At 47.5% G+C, this 19,280-nt stretch overlaps 1 protein-coding gene across 8 annotated transcripts in view; it reads right to left on the reverse strand.

The window, feature by feature from the left end:
• LOC139544525 (meiosis regulator and mRNA stability factor 1) overlaps window positions 1-19,280 on the reverse strand; it is a 23,442-nt gene continuing 4,162 nt past the window's right edge. For 2 of the 8 annotated variants that reach the window (XM_071351755.1, XM_071351715.1), the window contains 25 exons: window positions 18,422-19,267; window positions 18,040-18,184; window positions 17,671-17,879; window positions 17,436-17,553; window positions 17,153-17,328; window positions 16,130-16,642; window positions 15,196-15,350; window positions 14,663-14,839; window positions 14,156-14,363; window positions 13,360-13,538; window positions 13,097-13,177; window positions 12,487-12,723; window positions 12,244-12,363; window positions 11,797-11,978; window positions 11,216-11,436; window positions 10,696-10,838; window positions 8,121-8,254; window positions 7,000-7,202; window positions 6,426-6,653; window positions 5,740-5,979; window positions 4,958-5,188; window positions 4,571-4,631; window positions 4,156-4,263; window positions 3,858-4,016; window positions 1-3,687 (listed from right to left, as the gene is read on the reverse strand). In XM_071351755.1, the coding sequence (XP_071207856.1) occupies window positions 3,449-3,687; window positions 3,858-4,016; window positions 4,156-4,263; window positions 4,571-4,631; window positions 4,958-5,188; window positions 5,740-5,979; window positions 6,426-6,653; window positions 7,000-7,202; window positions 8,121-8,254; window positions 10,696-10,838; window positions 11,216-11,436; window positions 11,797-11,978; window positions 12,244-12,363; window positions 12,487-12,723; window positions 13,097-13,177; window positions 13,360-13,538; window positions 14,156-14,363; window positions 14,663-14,839; window positions 15,196-15,350; window positions 16,130-16,642; window positions 17,153-17,328; window positions 17,436-17,553; window positions 17,671-17,879; window positions 18,040-18,184; window positions 18,422-19,258 (5,304 nt within the window). In that variant the 5' untranslated portion in view covers window positions 19,259-19,267 and the 3' untranslated portion in view covers window positions 1-3,448. The remainder of the gene's footprint in view (window positions 3,688-3,857; window positions 4,017-4,155; window positions 4,264-4,570; window positions 4,632-4,957; window positions 5,189-5,739; window positions 5,980-6,425; window positions 6,654-6,999; window positions 7,203-8,120; window positions 8,255-10,695; window positions 10,839-11,215; window positions 11,437-11,796; window positions 11,979-12,243; window positions 12,364-12,486; window positions 12,724-13,096; window positions 13,178-13,359; window positions 13,539-14,155; window positions 14,364-14,662; window positions 14,840-15,195; window positions 15,351-16,129; window positions 16,643-17,152; window positions 17,329-17,435; window positions 17,554-17,670; window positions 17,880-18,039; window positions 18,185-18,421; window positions 19,268-19,280) is intronic. The other 6 variants (XM_071351783.1, XM_071351774.1, XM_071351734.1 and 3 more) reach the window with 6 other exon arrangements.

Raw genomic sequence — 19,280 nt, forward strand, 5'->3', positions numbered from 1 at the left:
TAATGCTTGAGTGATTTATTCAACAGAAATCATTTGGTCCCCTCAACATCAATGAAACGGTTACAACAACATCTTGTATGTGTATGGTGAGGTGAGGTGAAGGGGGAACAGGGAGAAGGAACAATAGAATATTTCAGTGAAACAAATACAGAACAGAAAAATTATCACAAAGGATAACCTTGATGATGAAAACTGGAGGGGGTGAGTTCCATGGGAGTACAACAGAGAGACTGTAAGAGAAGTGCAAACAAACATTGACAGACATGGTAGTATCCAAAATAGCACCCTATTCCCTATATAGTGCACTACTTTTGACCAGAGTTCATATAAAGTAGTGCACTATATAGGGAATATGCTGCCGTTTCAGACGCAGACCATGATACTCACTTCGAGATACAATTAAATCGCACTATAGTGGAGTCCGATACAAATTAACCAACGACAAAACAATTCTTTTTTCCACCTCAGAAATGAACAAACCCACAATAAACCTCCTTTTACAAGAACCAAAGCTATGCAAAGGTGCATACGGAGTACTTTACCAGTACACGCTGCTTTTTACTGATGTAAGCAAACTTATGAGAATTGTACCTCTTATTTTAACTCTGCCTCCTGAGATAGTGGACACTGTAGCACCTGGGAGTTAGTTCTGACGTAAAACGCAGTTGTATCTTTCGAGGCCAAACTAAAGTATCATTTAAGTTTTAGTGCACAATTTTAAGGCAACTTTTGTGCCGATTGTCCCTTTGTTAAAGAGAGAAATAAGATTCTGCCCATTGTTCAAACTGGGTCTAACACTTTCGGAAGATTCTGAGCCTTTAAGCCATTATCCCTCAATATATCCGTATTGGAAATCGCTCAAGATTCTGGGAAATCCACCTCCTTTACTGAGTGAGTCATGTAATTAGAAACAGGAAGGAAATCTTGGGCTTCAAAACACAAAAGTCTAGTAACTAACGAGGAGAATCAAATTAGATGCCAATTTGAAACACAGTCAACAGGAAAAACACTAACTGGACAGGAATCTGAGCAGCCATATTGGCTCTTGGCAAGGAGATCACCATCATGGGCTCTGGCCCAATTTCTCTGGTCTTCAACTGAATCTCCAACACATACAGTAACACTGACAGAAGGAAGACATTTTGGATCAAAGGAGATGGACACCAGGGGCCCTGGTCCAATTCTCCGGTCTTTTCTGCAGCTTCAACACAGTAGCAGCACAAGAGAGAAAACTGCATTTTTCAACATCCGTTCATAGGGATGCTGTTTTTCCCTTACATCAAGTCATGCCTTCTACTTTCCAAACCATGCTTGTAGGTAGGAACTCAATGTCATAACTTGGGGTTGGTTAGTACAATCAGCACTCTCATCAACACGTAGGATAGGCAACAACAAAAACATTTATCTATAGACAATCAAAAGTAAAAATTAAATGTAAAGACAAATGAGGTATGGTATGTCTCCAGTCCATTCAGTAGCCATCCCTTACTAAGCGCCATGGCAGATACAAGCCATTGTAAGAGCCAGGCGTTGTTCAGAGCCGCACGAGGGCCTTTGTCCCTTTGATCCTATCGGGGGCCTCCAGGGGCCCCTCTTGCTGTTTCATGTGTAGCTGGAGCACACAAGTGCCCATCTTTTCTCTCCACTTTGACTAAAAACACCAAGTCGATCTCATTGTTTTAAAAATCAAACATCCCAGCTCCTCTACTCAACCAGTAGAGACAACACTGAAAATGTAGACAAAAAGCAACAAGGTTGAACAAAAACAACCTTGGGCGTTTCCACAGTAACCAGGAGTGAGGGGGAGGGGTGATGTAAACGGTAACCAGGAGTGGGGGGGGGGGGGATGTAAACAATACCTCTAATATATGGTTTCTGCGGAAACAAGACAACTTCAACTAATTTCTTTAAAAAAAATGCAGTTCACCAACAGTCTGATTTCTGATCCAATAGGTTTACACCATGCATAAAATGTTGTTTCTGTATGCACAACATGCATATTACACACCACCTATAAGTTATTCAAGTGTAAACCGCACTCCATCTCTAAAAATACAAAACCAGAAATCATTTCTACTTAGCTTCCGGCAGGAAACAGTGTCACCATATCTTTGTTCACGCTGCCTCCAAGCTTTTTAACACTTGGTCCGAGTATTCAGGGTCTCGGCTTCTGCCTTGCCTAAATAACGGCCCACTGGCCCTCGACCTCACCGAGAGCTCGTTCAAAACTCTTCACTGAGGAGTCAGAATTCCTTCTCTTTCACACTGTCGTACACATTGGAGACAGCGCTGATTGCGACACCCCATTGAGAACACACAGATACAAGCTTAGATCGATTTGACTGAGACCAGACTGCCGTCAAAGTTACTTCGAAGCCATTTTGGCAGTTTGATCACTCCTGCCACTGACTCGATACTTAACTGAGAAACTGAAAACACCAGCCATATAGGCTACTACTTTATGAAAGAACATAGTCAAGGTGGAACGATGTCTGAGGACTCTAACACCGGAGTGTGAACTGAACACAATGCTAAACATTGCCCAAGAGAAAGAGTTAAAAGAATGAGATGGGCATGGTTACTCAATAACGATAATTGTCAATACTACCTCCAAAGCTGCCTCAACGGCAAAGCTCAAATATATATTTTTTTCCTTCTAGCTGTATGAAGAAGTGCATTTGTCCGATGACAAAATGCAAATGGGGACAACACAGCGGAGAGGGCAATAGACACTTTACGGTTCCTTTCTTGAAACAAAGCAAGGCAGTATCAAAATAATGACGTTTCTCTACATATTTATATAGCTTTCCCTCAGAGCTTCCTTGACAATAATTAACATGATATAAAATCCCTGTATAAGTTCCCATTTTTAAACAAGTTACTGTATTAAATCTCTGAGGGGTTTTGAGTTCAGGTAAGGTTATTCAGTGGTAAAATAGGCATCTTTAGCGATTTGCAGTGTAAACTCGTGGCTACAGTGCCAACTACCTCAGCATTTGTTGCTGCTGTATTGTCCAATGTGGGGAAGTTCTCTTTCCACTTTCAGAGAATCATGTTTCCAAACAGCTTATCCATAGTATATAATTAATATCTACCACAAAACCTTTCTGGACATGCATTAATCTGACTAAAAGTACACGGCTTTGAAAAATGAATGGCTGTTGCAGAAATAACTGCAACAAGAAAACTCATGGCTTTGTGAAGAAACACCTACATCAACATGATGATTGAGTTTGAAAAGATAAGGGGGAAAGGCAATAAAGAAATAACGTCACAGTTTGTTGCGGGGGGCATGACTAAAAACAAATCATTATTTTTGGGGCTTTTTACAATTTAGCCGATCAACTCTTCATTTTCGAGTTGTGTGTGATGAATGTGTGTGTGTGTGTGTGTGTGTGTGAGTATGTGCGAGTGTGTGCTTGTTCCAGCATGTGATTGTCAGTGAGTCTTAGGGGGCGGCTGTAAAAGAGAAGTTAGCTGCCAGCTTCACTTTATTGCGAGGAGCCCTCTTGCTGGGGCTGTTTTCAACGGACGCCATTTTGCGGGTCACATTCTGTGGAGGCTTGGTAGTCGTGGAAACCAAAACAACAACATTCTGGTTGTTGTCAGTTAGTGGTTCTATAGGCTCAGATATGTCACAGACAGCAGGAGCTGCTGCTTCTACCGCTTCCTCAGGTTTATCACACTCTGAAAAACACACAATGGCAACACATATCCAGGTCAGTCCAAGGGAAGATGTCGGCTGTGTGTATAGCGGAGCATGAGTAAGCTTGAAGCTAATGCCTAGGAGGGTTAACAGTCTCATGGCACACAGAAGACCTGGATTTGAACCGCATTTGATCACGTGATCAGCTCACCTGCTGGTGATGGCGTCTGCTCGAAACGGATGAGGTCAGCCTGTTGGAGAACGGGGTCAGGGTGCAGCTGGGGAGAGGGCAGGCAGGAGGGTACTGGGCCACACAGCAGGTCTACTGGAGAAGTCAGACACAGCAGCTCTGTCTCCACCCCACCAACACCTGAGGGAGAAAGAGAGACTTAATTTCTGCTTCAATGTATAAACAACTATTAAAAAGCCTAAAAACACCTACAAGGCAAAAAGAAGAACATCAAAACATTGGTAATAGTGCCTATGACTCCAGTGGTGTGGTTAGTTACCTGGGCTGTGAGTTCCAGACTCTGTGTTGCTACAGGGGCTGTCTCTCTGGCTGGCCCCGTCCTCAGGCTCCTCTGAGTCTGCAGGGCTGGCTCCAGTGGCTCGTGCTGCTGAGGAGAACCAACCAACCCACAGACAATTATCACACTCTTTCAATTACAGAGTAAACACTGTACCTTCTGTTCCCATCATACACTACCATTTCTGGAACCCATCATACAAGCAAAACACCACAAATTCTGCTCCCATTACATGTAATGTTCAACTTGTCTCATGTTGAAGGATCGTACAACTTGATGCCCATGAGATGAACTGATAACAATCCCTTCCCGTATGTTAATACTAAATGCAGGTAAGGCTAAAGCCATTTGTTTCCACAGTTCCTGCTGCCAGACGGCCAGGCTGATTTGTCTTTACCTTTCATATCGTTCTTCAAAACGATAATCCTCTTGTGGCCATGTCCTTTGATCCACACTACCTGCACACAGGCAGAAACAACATCCCATTTAATTACCACAAACCCCATCCATCCGTCACCACAGAGTCTGCTGTGGGGCTAAAGCCGTACACAGTGCAGGGACAGAGAAGGCAACTAACCACATTGACTACATCTGCTGCTTCGACAGTGATATCCCAGTGCAGGTCCATATGCTGAAGAACTCTTTAGATACAAGCGTTATCAATTCCCATCTTACCATAACACATCTGTGTATTTCCAACATGTTGTTTAACTAGACGTTTCTTGTCTATCAGCTTTGAATTTGAGAAAAGCTCTTAAAAAGAAATGTTGGCCTAATTCTCTACCTGTGGTATGGCGTTGAGCAGGTCGTCTACGCTGCCGTAGCCGTAGGAGCGAGGTTGGAGGCCGCGTCCGGTGAACTTGGCGTAGGCCCCGGGGAACTCCGTCAGGAAGATCTGGTGGTAGTGGTAGGTGTGGAGCAGGGCACGCACCCTACGGGCAAACTGGTACAGATGGGTTAGTCTAACTCTCTCCTCGCCACGCTCGCCTTCCTCCTCACCCTCACCGTAGAACAGCTAGGAGGGGGGAGAGAGAGAAGGGAAGTTATGAGAAACACCAGGGGAGGGCAAACTTTGTGGGTCGAGGGCCACATTGGGATTTTGAAATTAAACCAAGGGCCACACATTTTTTGGGGGGGTGGGCCAGAACGGGCAGTTATTTGAAAATGTATAGGTCCATTGTCATTTCAACATATTTTGACTAGTTTGAGGTTTAAGAGTTGTTGTTTTTTAACCCGCGGGTCGTAGTTTGCCGACCCCTGGTCTAGACTAGACCCACACACAAAGACCTAGTGGTCATCATTCCAAATATTCTAACATATAAACCACAGTATTTCATTCAAAAGGATTGTGCAATACGTCTCAGACAATTACAAAACCCGACTAACACAATGCTACCCAACTTTAAGACCCCGTGAAAAAGCCATTAAAAAATGCTTTCCACAGGAATCCATGATCCTGCATTCTTCAAATCAGACAAATGGGCAGTAGAGCAAAAAGGTTCCCATCTATAGAACTGGAATTAAACATTAGTACAGTATGATATCTCTACGGTCCAGTCCACCGACCTCCACCAGGTAAGGCAGGCTCTTCAGCAGCTCGCTGAGCGAGAGGAAGCCGTATTCACAGGGGTTGAGCTGTACCCCATGTACAGAATGGTACAGCAGACTCAAGCCCTCCACGCTGACGGAGCCATCTCCCTCGTGCTGCCCCAGGCCCATCAGCAGGGACAGCAGCTGGCACGTTAACGAGCGCAGAGACTTCCTGTTGATCAGCTGGACCTCACGGCCGTTAGCGCCGTCCACCACCTGAGGAGAAGATCAAATCAGATGTATTTATAAAAATCCCTTTATACTGCAGCAGGTATCAAAGTGCCTTCACAATTGGAGGTGAGAGATGAACCTTGGTATTCAGAAAAAATGGCTGAATCTGGAATTGATAGCTCATTTCCAATATAAAGATGACATTTCAAAGCACCAATAAGGGGCCTGCATGCTCAAACCTCATCAAAGCCACTTCAGTGACATCAACTCATGTCAAGAAATACTTGTGACTCATCCTTAGGGACCAAAATAATGTTTGTTTGTTTACACAAGGTCTTGTATAGCTCAGGATGCTCTTGTTCAGTGTTGGAGGAGTCTACAACCATCAAAACATGCAGTATCACAACCATTTAAATCAGTCTAAGTCTATTAAGTACAACAGCCTACTACAGATGTATTTGATGGAACTGACTAGAAACTCCCAACCATACCTTGACGACGTGGCAGAGGTTGACGAGCAGGGCGGGCAGGGAGGAGACGTCGTAGTCCTGGAGCCTCAGGCCGTAGCCGAAGGTCTTGCTGTACTCAGACAGTAGCTGGGCAGCAGGCAGGCTGGAGTCTCTCTGGGAACGGAGCATCTTGACCAGCTGGGCAGCCAGGGCCTTCACACGCTCTACCTCTGTTAGAGTCAGCACCTTCTCCTCTCCACACTCCAACACCTGGGGAGAGAGAGAGGTTCCAGAACAAAATGGCCACTCTACTCTAGGAATAATGTTATTTGTACTGATAATAAATTATCCATTGGGACAGAAATGAGATGCACGCCAATATTTATTACACACTATTTTTATGGCAGGTGAGAAAAAAAATAGCTACTGGGTATGACAGTTATTACTGTCAGACGTTGCAATTAATTTCCAAGTCATTCCAAATTAAGGTAGTGCTCTGGATAAATTGAGGATAATCTGACATTATCAATGGCTTCTCCTGCAGCACTCTGAAGTCTACAAATAAAAAAAACACACATTCCTCCTGGGACAGAGAATGACTCTGGCCTCCACCCACCACGAGTACGTCGGGGATGGCCTCGAAGAGCTCCATGAGCTTGGTGAAGCCGTAGTAGGCGAGTTTGCACTGGCGTCCGAAGTGGTGGTGGTAGGTAGGGATGAACTTGGAGAAGGCCATACGACAGTGGGGCTGGTGACGCAGCAGGTCCACCACCTCCTTACCAAACTGCTTGGTCCGCTCCATCTCATCTGATGTACGATCTGAGGGGGACGAGACAAAGGAGGGCAAGAGTTAACTCAGTTTTTTTATTTATAATATATCTTTTTTAGAAGCCAGTTAGACATTTTCTCTGCTGGATGGCATCTCCCTGTTGTAATAAACCACATATTTATAAATGTACAGGTAGAGGGAGGTAGAGGGTAGAGGGAAAAACAACCTGATCCCCAACCACATCAACCACATACCAAGTACAACAGGTATTTTCTGACTTTATTGAACAGAGAGAGGATGACGGTGTGGAAAGATAGAGGTTGTGTCAAAAGGCAGTAGGCCGGGTTTAAACCTACTGTATGCCGACACCATAGACGTGTACCGAAGGCTGCGGCATTACTGCTACACCAGCCAGGTCACAGTCAGGAGATTGTCAGGCATATGTGTGTGTGTGAAAAGCATTAATTTATTCCATGCCCTCCCATGGCAAGGATATTCTTATCCATCTCCAAGGGAATTTCTGGGTTGAATAAGAGTGAAAAAAAAACAGAAGAAAATCCAAAACAAAAAAGTGACTAATATTTCACAATTTTCCCCCAGGCATCAAATGTACAACTACAGACACAAACAAGACAACAACCCAACCGTCTGGTCCCAAGTTCAACATATTTTCTAAACAAATGTTACCAATATTTCACATGTTCCTTCCAAAAGCTGGGTATGTTCCCCCAAGGGATCAAATGTACTAGAAAGACAGAACTACCCTCTGGTAGTTTATCCATGAACCTGATATCAGACCCATTAGGGTTGCAAAATTATTGTTACTTTCCCCAAATTCCCAGAAATCCCAGGTGGAAGTACACCGGAACAATAACCACGAAAAATACAGAGTCCTTCAACCTGAGAATTTTGGAGAAGTTACCGGAATGTTGCAACCCTAAGACCCATACAGTGTGACCTCATCTCACCTCTCTTAGGTACAGAGATGACAGTGTCCAAGTCCTCGTGTGTGATGGTGATGGTGGTGTCAGGGATCTCAGCTAGCAGGTCCATCAGATCACACATCCCATAGTCCAGCACCCGCCAGTCTCTGGAGAAGCACCTGTAGCGATCGAAACACATTGTATGAACATACACACAGACAGGGTGCCATTTGACACAGAAAATACACTTCCAAATGAATTCATATAAACACCATCACAAGTAAATACACCTCCAAATAAGCCAATAGAAACAGAATCCAAACTAAGTCATAAAACAAATACTTTACTGTTAATTAACAATAGCTGACAGGAATGTGCTTAGCTCTTGGGATAGACAACATGATTGGCTGAGAGAGTGGGAATGGGCGGTCCCCCTATAGAATTGACCAGTGGTTGGTCTGGATGAATTTTAGACTCTTTGGCTAAACGGTATGATTTGCTGAGAGAGTGGCGGAGTGGTTCCTGTGGTAGTATGTGTGTGGTAGAACAGGGCTCCGGGCAGCCGAGCGGAAATGGAGGAAAACTCACCTCCCTGCGGACCTGGCATCCTTTCACTCCCTCCTCTCTACATTCTCCTCTTCTGTCTCTGCTGCTAAAGCCAATTTCTACCACTCTAAATTCCAAGCATCTGCCTCTAACCCTAGGAAGCTCTTTGCCACCTTCTCCTCCCTCCTGAATCCTCCTCCCCCTCCTCCTCCCCCCTCCTCCCTCTCTGCTGATGACTTCGTCAACCATTTTGAAAAGAAGGTCGACGACATCCGATCCTCGTTTGCTAAGTCAAACGACACCGCTGGTTCTGCTCACACTGCCCTACCCTGTGCTTTGACCTCTTTCTCCCCTCTCTCTCCAGATGAAATCTCGCGTCTTGTGACGGCCGGCCGCCCAACAACCTGCCCGCTTGACCCTATCCCCTCCTCTCTTCTCCAGACCATTTCCGGAGACCTTCTCCCTTACCTCACCTCGCTCATCAACTCATCCTTGACCGCTGGCTACATCCCTTCCGTCTTCAAGAGAGCGAGAGTTGCACCCCTTCTGAAAAAACCTACACTCGATCCCTCCGATGTCAACAACTACAGACCAGTATCCCTTCTTTCTTTTCTCTCCAAAACTCTTGAACGTGCCGTCCTTGGCCAGCTCTCCTGCTATCTCTCTCAGAATGACCTTCTTGATCCAAATCAGTCAGGTTTCAAGACTAGTCATTCAACTGAGACTGCTCTTCTCTGTGTCACGGAGGCGCTCCGCACTGCTAAAGCTAACTCTCTCTCCTCTGCTCTCATCCTTCTAGACCTATCGGCTGCCTTTGATACTGTGAACCATCAGATCCTCCTCTCCACCCTCTCCGAGCTGGGCATCTCCGGCGCGGCCCACGCTTGGATTGCGTCCTACCTGACAGGTCGCTCCTACCAGGTGGCGTGGCGAGAATCTGTCTCCGCACCACGTGCTCTCACCACTGGTGTCCCCCAGGGCTCTGTTCTAGGCCCTCTCCTATTCTCGCTATACACCAAGTCACTTGGCTCTGTCATATCCTCACATGGTCTCTCCTATCATTGCTATGCAGACGACACACAATTAATCTTCTCCTTTCCCCCCTCTGATAACCAGGTGGTGAATCGCATCTCTGCATGTCTGGCAGACATATCAGTGTGGATGACGGATCACCACCTCAAGCTGAACCTCGGCAAGACGGAGCTGCTCTTCCTCCCGGGGAAGGACTGCCCGTTCCATGATCTCGCCATCACGGTTGACAACTCCATTGTGTCCTCCTCCCAGAGAGCTAAGAACCTTGGCGTGATCCTGGACAACACCCTGTCGTTCTCAACTAACATCAAGGCGGTGACCCGTTCCTGTAGGTTCATGCTCTACAACATTCGCAGAGTACGACCCTGCCTCACGCAGGAAGCGGCGCAGGTCCTAATCCAGGCACTTGTCATCTCCCGTCTGGATTACTGCAACTCGCTGTTGGCTGGGCTCCCTGCCTGTGCCATTAAACCCCTACAACTCATCCAGAACGCCGCAGCCCGTCTGGTGTTCAACTTTCCCAAGTTCTCTCACGTCACCCCGCTCCTCCGCTCTCTCCACTGGCTTCCAGTTGAAGCTCGCATCCGCTACAAGACCATGGTGCTTGCCTACGGAGCTGTGAGGGGAACGGCACCTCCGTACCTTCAGGCTCTGATCAGGCCCTACACCCAAACAAGGGCACTGCGTTCATCCACCTCTGGCCTGCTCGCCTCCCTACCTCTGAGGAAGTACAGTTCCCGCTCAGCCCAGTCAAAACTGTTCGCTGCTCTGGCACCCCAATGGTGGAACAAACTCCCTCACGACGCCAGGTCAGCGGAGTCAATCACCACCTTCCGGAGACACCTGAAACCCCACCTCTTTAAGGAATACCTAGGATAGGATAAAGTAATCCTTCTAACCCCCCCCCCTTAAAAGAGTTAGATGCACTATTGTAAAGTGGTTGTTCCACTGGATATCATAAGGTGAATGCACCAATTTGTAAGTCGCTCTGGATAAGAGCGTCTGCTAAATGACTTAAATGTAATGTAAATGTAGTACTGACCAATGGTAGGCCTGCATGAAGTCCGTGACGGCCACCTGTTTGCTGGCCTGGAACTTGAGCAGTTTGAGGAGGTCCTGGGTGAATCTCTTCACCTGGGCACGGTGGGTCAGGGTCAGCAGACGCTTGGTCCCCATGCCAAGGATCTGGAGTTGAGAGAGGAAAAACAGATTCATTCATGCTTTGTTTACTTCAGGGTCGCCACCACTGAGAGTGTATACTAGCACTTCCTGCTGCAATAATCTATTAGATGTTGTACTAATTGTTTCTGTCAGGGATCTAACCTCAAGTCTGTTGAAGTGTGTAATGAGAAACAAAGTGGGCAAGGCTTTGTCAGAAGGGATAGCAGATGGTCTCCCAGTCTCTTCATTGTGTGTTTGAGCTAGGAAGTCACTAAACTAGCAAGATTAAAAGTGATCCATCATGTGTCAATTAATTGAGCTTGAGTAACTGCCATCTTTGATTATCTGTGTAATGGAGCGATTTATTAAACTGTGCGTGTGTGTGTGTGTATGCATAATACCTGCAGTACGTGAGGCACAGCCTCCAGTAGCTCCAGCAGCTTAGAGTATCCGTAGTCAGAGACCCTACACTGCTTGGCATAGTGGTGGTGGTAGGCAGGTATGAACTTGCCGATGGGCATCAGGTTGCAGGGCTGACCCTTCATCAGGTCAATGAGCTCTCTACTGAACTGGATCAACTGGGGGTTCCCCACCGGGGACTTGCACCGCTGCGTCCACTGGTCTATGACACACACAGCAAGAGGTTTTAATGACTTCTACTATGATAGTAGTATGGGTGCAGCTCTGTCTTGGAGTGCTGGTATCTGTGTCAGCAGCACAGTATCCACCTACTAAAAATGTCAGGAAAGCAGTTTTTAGCTCAACATATCTCCGACACAATTCTTATTGCCTCCCGAGTATCTTCAAGTGTCTTTGAGAATGGTCTTATGCGATAGGGGTCTCCATTTTTAATGAATATAGGGTTTCAATTCTATAGGTTTGTATTGCTTTTATGAACCCCAGGGGATTCCTCTGCGAGTCTAAATAAAAGGTTTTCAATGTCATTCTCCCCGAGGGTTAGGGCTGAGAGTCAGGTCAGTACCTGTGTTGGATGCGGGCGGCTTGTTGTGGATCCACTTGATGACCTTGAAGCCGTTCTGAGCAGTGATGATGTTAATGCCTGGTATACAGGTGATGAGGTGCTCCAAGGGGACACTCCCCTCCTCCTCCCCCTCCTCAGACACCGCCAGGGGGCCCAACTCTGATGCATAGCACTCGGAGAAACTGAGTCACAGGAAAGCAAAATGAATATTCATGAAACACAAAATCTAGTAACATTTACAGTGTTACACGAAATTCCAAATGGCCATTGTACTCCATTTGTATGAAATGGGTTCTAGAAATATTGATTTGATTAATTAAAAATGGTCTTTCCCATAAACGTTCACTTTGATTTCAAGGCAGATCCCTCTGACTCCATTTATTGAATTCAACTTTATTAAGCATCCACTGTCCGTTAATCTATCCAGGCAGAGACAGCGTTGGTTACCTGAGCAGGGGCAGGGTTCCCTCATGGGACTGTAGCAGACAGTGGACCTGGGAGGCCAGGGTCTTCAGAGACACCACCACAAAAGGAATCTTATACGAGTCTGGGTCAAAGTCTGCCTCACTACAGGGGGGACATAGAGATCGAGCTCTTATGAAATACTTTTTCAAAAAGAGTCTTGTAAGATGACATAAATGTGAGTGAGTGTGTGTGTGTGTGCATATGGGTCTTTCAGTCTATCCCCACCTGAAGTTCTGCTGTGTGTAGTGGTAACTGCAGACAGGCTCGTGGTACTCCAACTGTTCAAACACCACAGGACTACCATTAGCCGAGGACCCCTCCTGGGACTGAGACGACCCCAGAGGGCTCTGCCTGGCCTGGCTACTGGGGAGGAGACACACCAGCCTGCCTCCACCCTGCTCCCTCACCGCCACCACCTCTTGTAGTCTGTATAGGTCGCTCACCACCAGCTTACGACCAAATCTGGGGAGAGGTGGAAAGGAATTAATAAACTACATTGACATAGCCTCCGTTTACACAGGCAGCCCAATTCTGATGTTTTTTCCCCACTGATTGGTCTTTTAACCAATCAAATCAGATCTTCTCACATCAGATCTTATTGGCCAAAAGTCCAATTATTGAAAAAAAAGATCAGGGCCCATTTTCCCAAAAGCATCTTAAGGATAAGTTCATTAGAACTATAGGATCCCATAGTTCTAATGTTGAACTTAGCATTAACATGCTTTTGGGAAAAAGTATAGTGTAAACTCAGCCACAGTACTTAACATTGCATAGGACTAACTCCTACAGAGGTGGAGGGAGGTTGAGTGATGAGGAAAGAAGCAACATGACTCACTTTTTCTCGTAGATTTCAGTGAACTTGAAAAGGGGAAGACAGCTGGCTGGCGCGTCCTGGAGAATCTGGAAGATTTCAGAGCTGTAGAAAGAGGAAACCGTTTCATACCATCCGAATCCATCTCAAACCAGGCACAAATCATGTTTTGGCGACATTTTAAAAAGGATAGTGACGAGTTCGCCCGATCGAAGACATGAAACTGCCAAATGATGTGACACGTATGGGAGAGAGTACTACCTCAATGTTAGCTGTACTGTACATACCGGAGCATGGCTAGAGACTTGTTGCCGGCCCCGGTGATGAGGGAGACGTGGATGCGTTTGCTTCCTATCTTGTAGCGGTGCAGGCTGCTCACAGCACTGATGGCCTGCTGTAGGTAGACCATCTGGACGGTGGCCTTCAGCTGGTAGTCTGTGTGGGGACTCAGCTCCACGCCTTTAACCTGGAGGGAGACGCGCACGCTAGCTTCTCATGTCGTCTACGGTGTCCGCGAATGACGCACAAGCAATTTGACCTCATTGTGACAGTGAAATCCCTTCGCCTTCCTCAATGACATTGCAATAGGGCAGGGGTTCTTAAAAATTTTCAGCTCAAGACCAAAATAAGGTCTTTTTTTTCTTCTTTTTTTTTTATGTAATAAATGCAAAGAGCAGGGTTTCCCAAACTCGGTCCTCTGGACCCCAAGTTTTGGTTTTTGCCCCAACACTACACAGCTGATTCGAATAGTCAACTAATCATCAAGCTTTGATCATATGAATCAGCTGTGTAGTGTTAGGGAAAAATTCCAAAACATGCACCTCTTGGGTTCCCAAGGACAGAGTTTGGAAAACGCTGGCATAGAGTGCAGTCTACCACGTAAATACGACACAGCACTTTTGGCACAAGCACACACAGCCGCGTCAGAAAATGGCCGAATAGGTTGAATCAATACAATGACACTAAACTACTAAATCCTGACCTCACCATCTTGCTATTTAGCCTCAAATGGGAGACCGATTAATTTAAAGCTCTATACATCTATAATGAACAGCATCAGAATAGTGTCTGTACAGGACTCACCCGTCCGTGTCTGGAGAAGGCGTCGTGCAGGCTCTGCTGCAGCTCCTTACGGGACATCCTGTAGTCCAGGTTGGCCACCTGTAAATCTGCCCCGTCGGAGAATGGCTCCGAGGCCTGGGGGCCCACGGGCAGACAGGGGCTGCTGCTGCCCCGGGGAGGAGGGCCTATTAGGGGGGAGGAGCGGCTCGACATGCAGGGGGATCCACTCCTGGAGCAGAGAGAAAGAGAGGAGTTGAGTGGGTTGGCAGCACCATAGGAAGGTATAGATTGAAAAGTCATGACAAAATAATCAGTGTCAGATATTTGTGTAGCTCAATGAGGTTACTTTAAGACGATTCGTGCAGGACATTTTAAAACTAATTTGGGGGATATTCCCTTGCATTGTTTTTTGGGGATAAAAAAGGCTCAAGTTAAAACCAAGGCATGGACTGAAGTCTCTCCTCGCCTAAAGACTGCTTACAGGGTAAGGAAACAAACGGGTAATTCTGTAGTGTCTGATGGTCTCACCGTGAGGACCAGGAGCCTTGGGATAGGCCCTGTGGCTGGGGGAGGACCGAGGCACTAAAGGTCTTGTGCAGGGTCAGCTTGCTGAAGGCAGAGGGGGTGCTGACCTGGAACTCTCCAGAGCTCCGGTCCACATGACGCTCAGAGTCAGATGCACTGCGGGGGCTGGAGAGGTCCCTCCTGATGGGGGAAGAGGAGAGAGGACATATAACTAGAAGTTTAAAGATTATGGAACTTAGCTCTCTGAAAACAATTGCATGCGAGTTTTAGGCACCACCTCAGCGCCCGTAGTTTGAGCACAAACCACCTCATTTAGAAACAGCGGCTTATTAATTCCTACATCTGCCTATGTGTTCTACACATCCTTGGGTCGATGGACCCCTCTATAACAGGGTACATTTTGCAGGCCATTTTACAATATTGAAGGTAAAAACACATACAAGCCTGTGGGAACCAACTGTGATGGAACCATCTAACAATTAGTAAATTTGTTCCTTCATTTTAGTCTGAAAGGGCCCCTGGCGTCCATAGCGTACCTCCTGCAGCTGAACATAGACTCTCCTATGAGGCAGGCCTTGATAGGGTGCTGCTGGGACAGCCCCTCTCCGTTACTGTGGGGGGAGGAGTTGCGCTGGACTTCCTCCAGGGGGAAGCCCCCAATCTTGGGCTTGGTCTCCAGTCCACCTAGCTCCTGCACCAGGGGGACAACCAACGTGTTACTAGATATGTAGTGGTGAATGTATTAGAATAGCCATCAGCTTGGCAGAATGGATGTGAAGTGGAAGAGGCTAATAGATAAATGATAGAGCTGAGAGGAAGAGGTCCTTAAGAATGCTGGTGATTTTTACCAAAGCTGTTTATTAAAAACAGAGCTATACGTTTCTACCACTGTCGTATTATTCAACCTCTTGTATTGTCATAAATGTGACATTATCATCACCGTTCTCCAGTCTTCCCATCAGCTCTATTGTCGGGTGGAGACAAAGCAACGGAGCAGCAGAATAAAAAGAGCAGAGATCAAAGTAACAGATCAAAAGCGTAGAAGAAAGAGACCATAAAAAACAGACTGTTACGGCCGGCAGGACAGGAAGCGATTACAAACAGAAGCAGGATTCTGACGAGACGAGGCATGGGATAGAGCAAAGATATGGGAGAGAGAGATATGCAATCATTAGATGAAACATTGATCAAGGCATTAATTGACGCAAAAAAAAAAAAAAAAAAGGATCAGCCAGACATTATATGAAGCATGGGACAAAGTGTTAAAATGCCACACATTGATTAAAACATTACATGAAATGTTGAACGAAGCACAGAAACAGACCATGCATTAAACTACACGAAGCATGGGATGAAGCATGGCTATAGTTTAAAAGCCACAGGTTAGCGCAGGCAGAGTGGAGGACATGGACAGGGTTAGGGGAGGACAGGCGGCACGCGAGATGGGGGGGGCGACAGGATGCTGCTGACCTGAGGAAGGGTTCTGGTTTGGGGGGGAACGGGGTAAGGTGTCCCCCCGCTCCCCCTCCTGGGGCTGTAGGGCCTCTCAGGCACCGGAACGGAGAGGGGGAGCGAGGATTCCCTCTCTCTCTGACACTCACGCCTCGCACGCCTTTTCCTCCTAGGGGAGTGCAGCTTCTCCAGGGGAACGAAGGAAAAAGTGGAGGAGGGAAGAGGTTGAACTGGAAGCGGAGGTGGAGTATCAGATGAGGAGGGTGGTGGGATCGGGTCGTTGCCCTCAGTGGACGGAGCTGAGAAGGAGAGGGTGATGCGCCGGCCGAATACGTCCTCGTTCTCCATGCGCTTGCAGGCTCGCTCCGCCGCTTCCTGCGAGCCGAAGCGGAGGACGGCGGTGCCGGTGGCCATGGAGACGCCCAGCACCTTGCCCCCGCAGTTGTCCGAGAGGCGGCGCAGGCGGTTGCCCACGCTCTTGCCGTCGCAGCCCGGCGGCAGGTTGTACACATAGAGCAGGTTGAAACCGGGCTGGTGGGGGGAGGAAAGGAGGGAAAGAGAGAAGAGGGGACCGCTCTGGGTTTACGTTTTTGAACATTCTTTGGAAATGTGTTTTGAAATGACAAGAGGTTTGCAGGGTCGGAGTCTTGTGATTGTGTTTATAAGCATTACACTACTGAAGATCACACTGTAGAACGAGAGGGAAGACACAGGACCCGTGTGGCTCAGTTGGTAGAGCATGGCACTTGCAAGGCCAGGGTTGTGGGTTCGATTCCCACAGAGTGACCAGTACGGACAAATATGAAAATGTAAGTCGCTCTGGATAAGAGCATCTGCTAAATGACTCAAAAGTAAAATGTAAAGAGGTCTAGAACCATTGGAAGAGTAAAGGGCAGACTTGAGATTGCCCAGAAGTAATGCCTAAAGGGCAGATATTGTCTCTGAGCAACCAGTCAGAGTACTGTACATTTATTAAAAAGTGAACTTCTGACATTCTGCAATATGGATTACATATATCAGTCAAGCATCTCTGAAGCCTACCTGTGATTTTACAGCCTGTCTGGGCGGCAGGTCGGCTACCATCTCTTCAAAGGCCACGTGGCGGTGGGCGTGCTGCAGCAGGGCGTCCGACGTCTGACCGCTCTTATGGACCAGGATCACCTGGAAACCATGGCGATGCCGGAGGTCGCTCAGCTCGCTGGCAAAGTTCACGTCGGCTGCGAAACGGATTCGGAACCGGGGTTAACTACATAGGTATGGAGTGGACGAACGAAATGAAAGAAAAACAGTTTTAACAATCATAATGTAAAATGAGCACACGCACAGGAGACTAGCACCACAGTAGCAGGGGCAGTGTGTGTTTCTGCAAAGCGCCGCAGGCTCTGACGAAGCTTGTCGTCCGCAGCGTTCTTGGCGGTAGCGTTAATGTGCGCTACCGTCACCTGGAAAAAAATGTAACCAGAAGACTATCAGACATTGCTCATTTAGGTAGAGTCAGAGACTGAAGAATACAGCGGAACACTTTACCAGCTGAGGGAATCAGATCACACACTGGTTACCTGGCAGTTGTTGAGCTCCTGGATGACGGCCTTGTTCTCCTTGCTGATGTCACAGACGCAGATGAACTCTGCCTCTCTGTGGCCCTGGAAGAAGTGGCTGCGGAGGCGCTGGACCACAGCTGCAGCAGAGCGACCGCTGGGAACGCAGCAGTTCTCTATGTCCCAGAAAACACCCACCGGAGGGATGTTCTCAGGACCTTCTGGAGAACCTGGGGGGGGGCAACGAGACGACACCAAATGTGTTCAGAAATTGAGCGAAACTGGGAGGTACTACTGTCCTGCATGTCTCTAGTGAGAATTGTTTTTGAGAAAAATGTTGGTACAGTGTGCACTTCTGAACACGACTCACATCATTACAGTGATACATACCATACTTTGTTGCAGATTTGCCCAGGCTGGAACCCAGCAGTAGCAGGCCGTCGGAGGAGGTCCCACAGCCGTTACACACGGGGATGGGCACTGAGGCCGACTGGGCCGGGGGCAGAGGAATGTTAGGCCACAACTTGTCTGCAGGCTGAACACGTGGAAAGAACAAGTTATCATTCTGTAGTCAGACAAAACAACTCATATCTTCAAATGTTCTAATATTGTACAGTCAGGGACGGGCAAAGAGTCATTTCTAAACGATGGGCAAATTACACAAATTGTAACTTGTATGCATGTAACTGAACGAAGTACTGCCCGTTCCTGTATACAAGTGACACCCAATACGAGTGCCACCACCACAGTGAACAAAGAGAATTCCACCAACCTTCGTCAAACAATCCCGGCAGAAGTGCGCCCCCGTGCGACAAACTGTGCGTTCAAGATTGAAGTGCATAGCATTAGAAGAACAGATATGTCCCGAGGTGGGTATGTGGGGGTCACTGTGTGCTGCCAATGATCTCTGGACCCCCAGAGTGGCAGGGTTGTAATCACCACCACAGGGGTAATACCCAGCGGGAGTACCCGGGTTACAAGTCCTATGGTGGGGGGCGGAGGTGGTAATGAATTTAGACTCGTTGTAGGGTAAAGGGATGGAGGGGTAAGAGTGGAGAGGTCTGAGAAGGCCTCCTGTACAGCAGGAGCATGGTAGGTGGGAGTGAGACTGAAAGGATAGGGGCTGGGACGTGGTGTCTACAGAGGGGATGTGGAGCTTGTAGCTCCCAGAGGGGAGTAGCGTGGCTCTAGCATCCCCTCCACCACCACCAAGGCTGGGGAAGTGCGGATGTGAGTTGAGGGTGGTTGGCGTTATTTGACTGGGTCCTAGCCTGCTGAAAGAGGCTTCCTGAGAACTTGGAGGGAGGTAGAGTGGGACACCACTGCTGACACCGACACCACTACTAATACTAGCGCCACCTCCACCACTAACAACCCCATAACCACCCCGACCTAATGGGTCTGTGCTGCAGTGCTCACAGTGAGTGCACACGCTTACTTTGGGACTACCCCCCTGTTGTGGTAGTTGTTGGAGGGAGTCTTGCAGAAGAGGGGGCAGACAGGGAGGGGGCAGAGGGAGGGGAGTGAGGGGGAAGGGCTGGGAGGCAGCGGTATGATGCGGAGGAGGAGGCAGATCTTTCAGCGCCAATACTGGCTTTCTGTTGTCCATGTAATCGTTCTGGGAAAAGAAG

This window comes from Salvelinus alpinus, chromosome 2 (assembly GCF_045679555.1).
Source record: "Salvelinus alpinus chromosome 2, SLU_Salpinus.1, whole genome shotgun sequence".
NCBI classification, from domain to species: domain Eukaryota; kingdom Metazoa; phylum Chordata; class Actinopteri; order Salmoniformes; family Salmonidae; genus Salvelinus; species Salvelinus alpinus.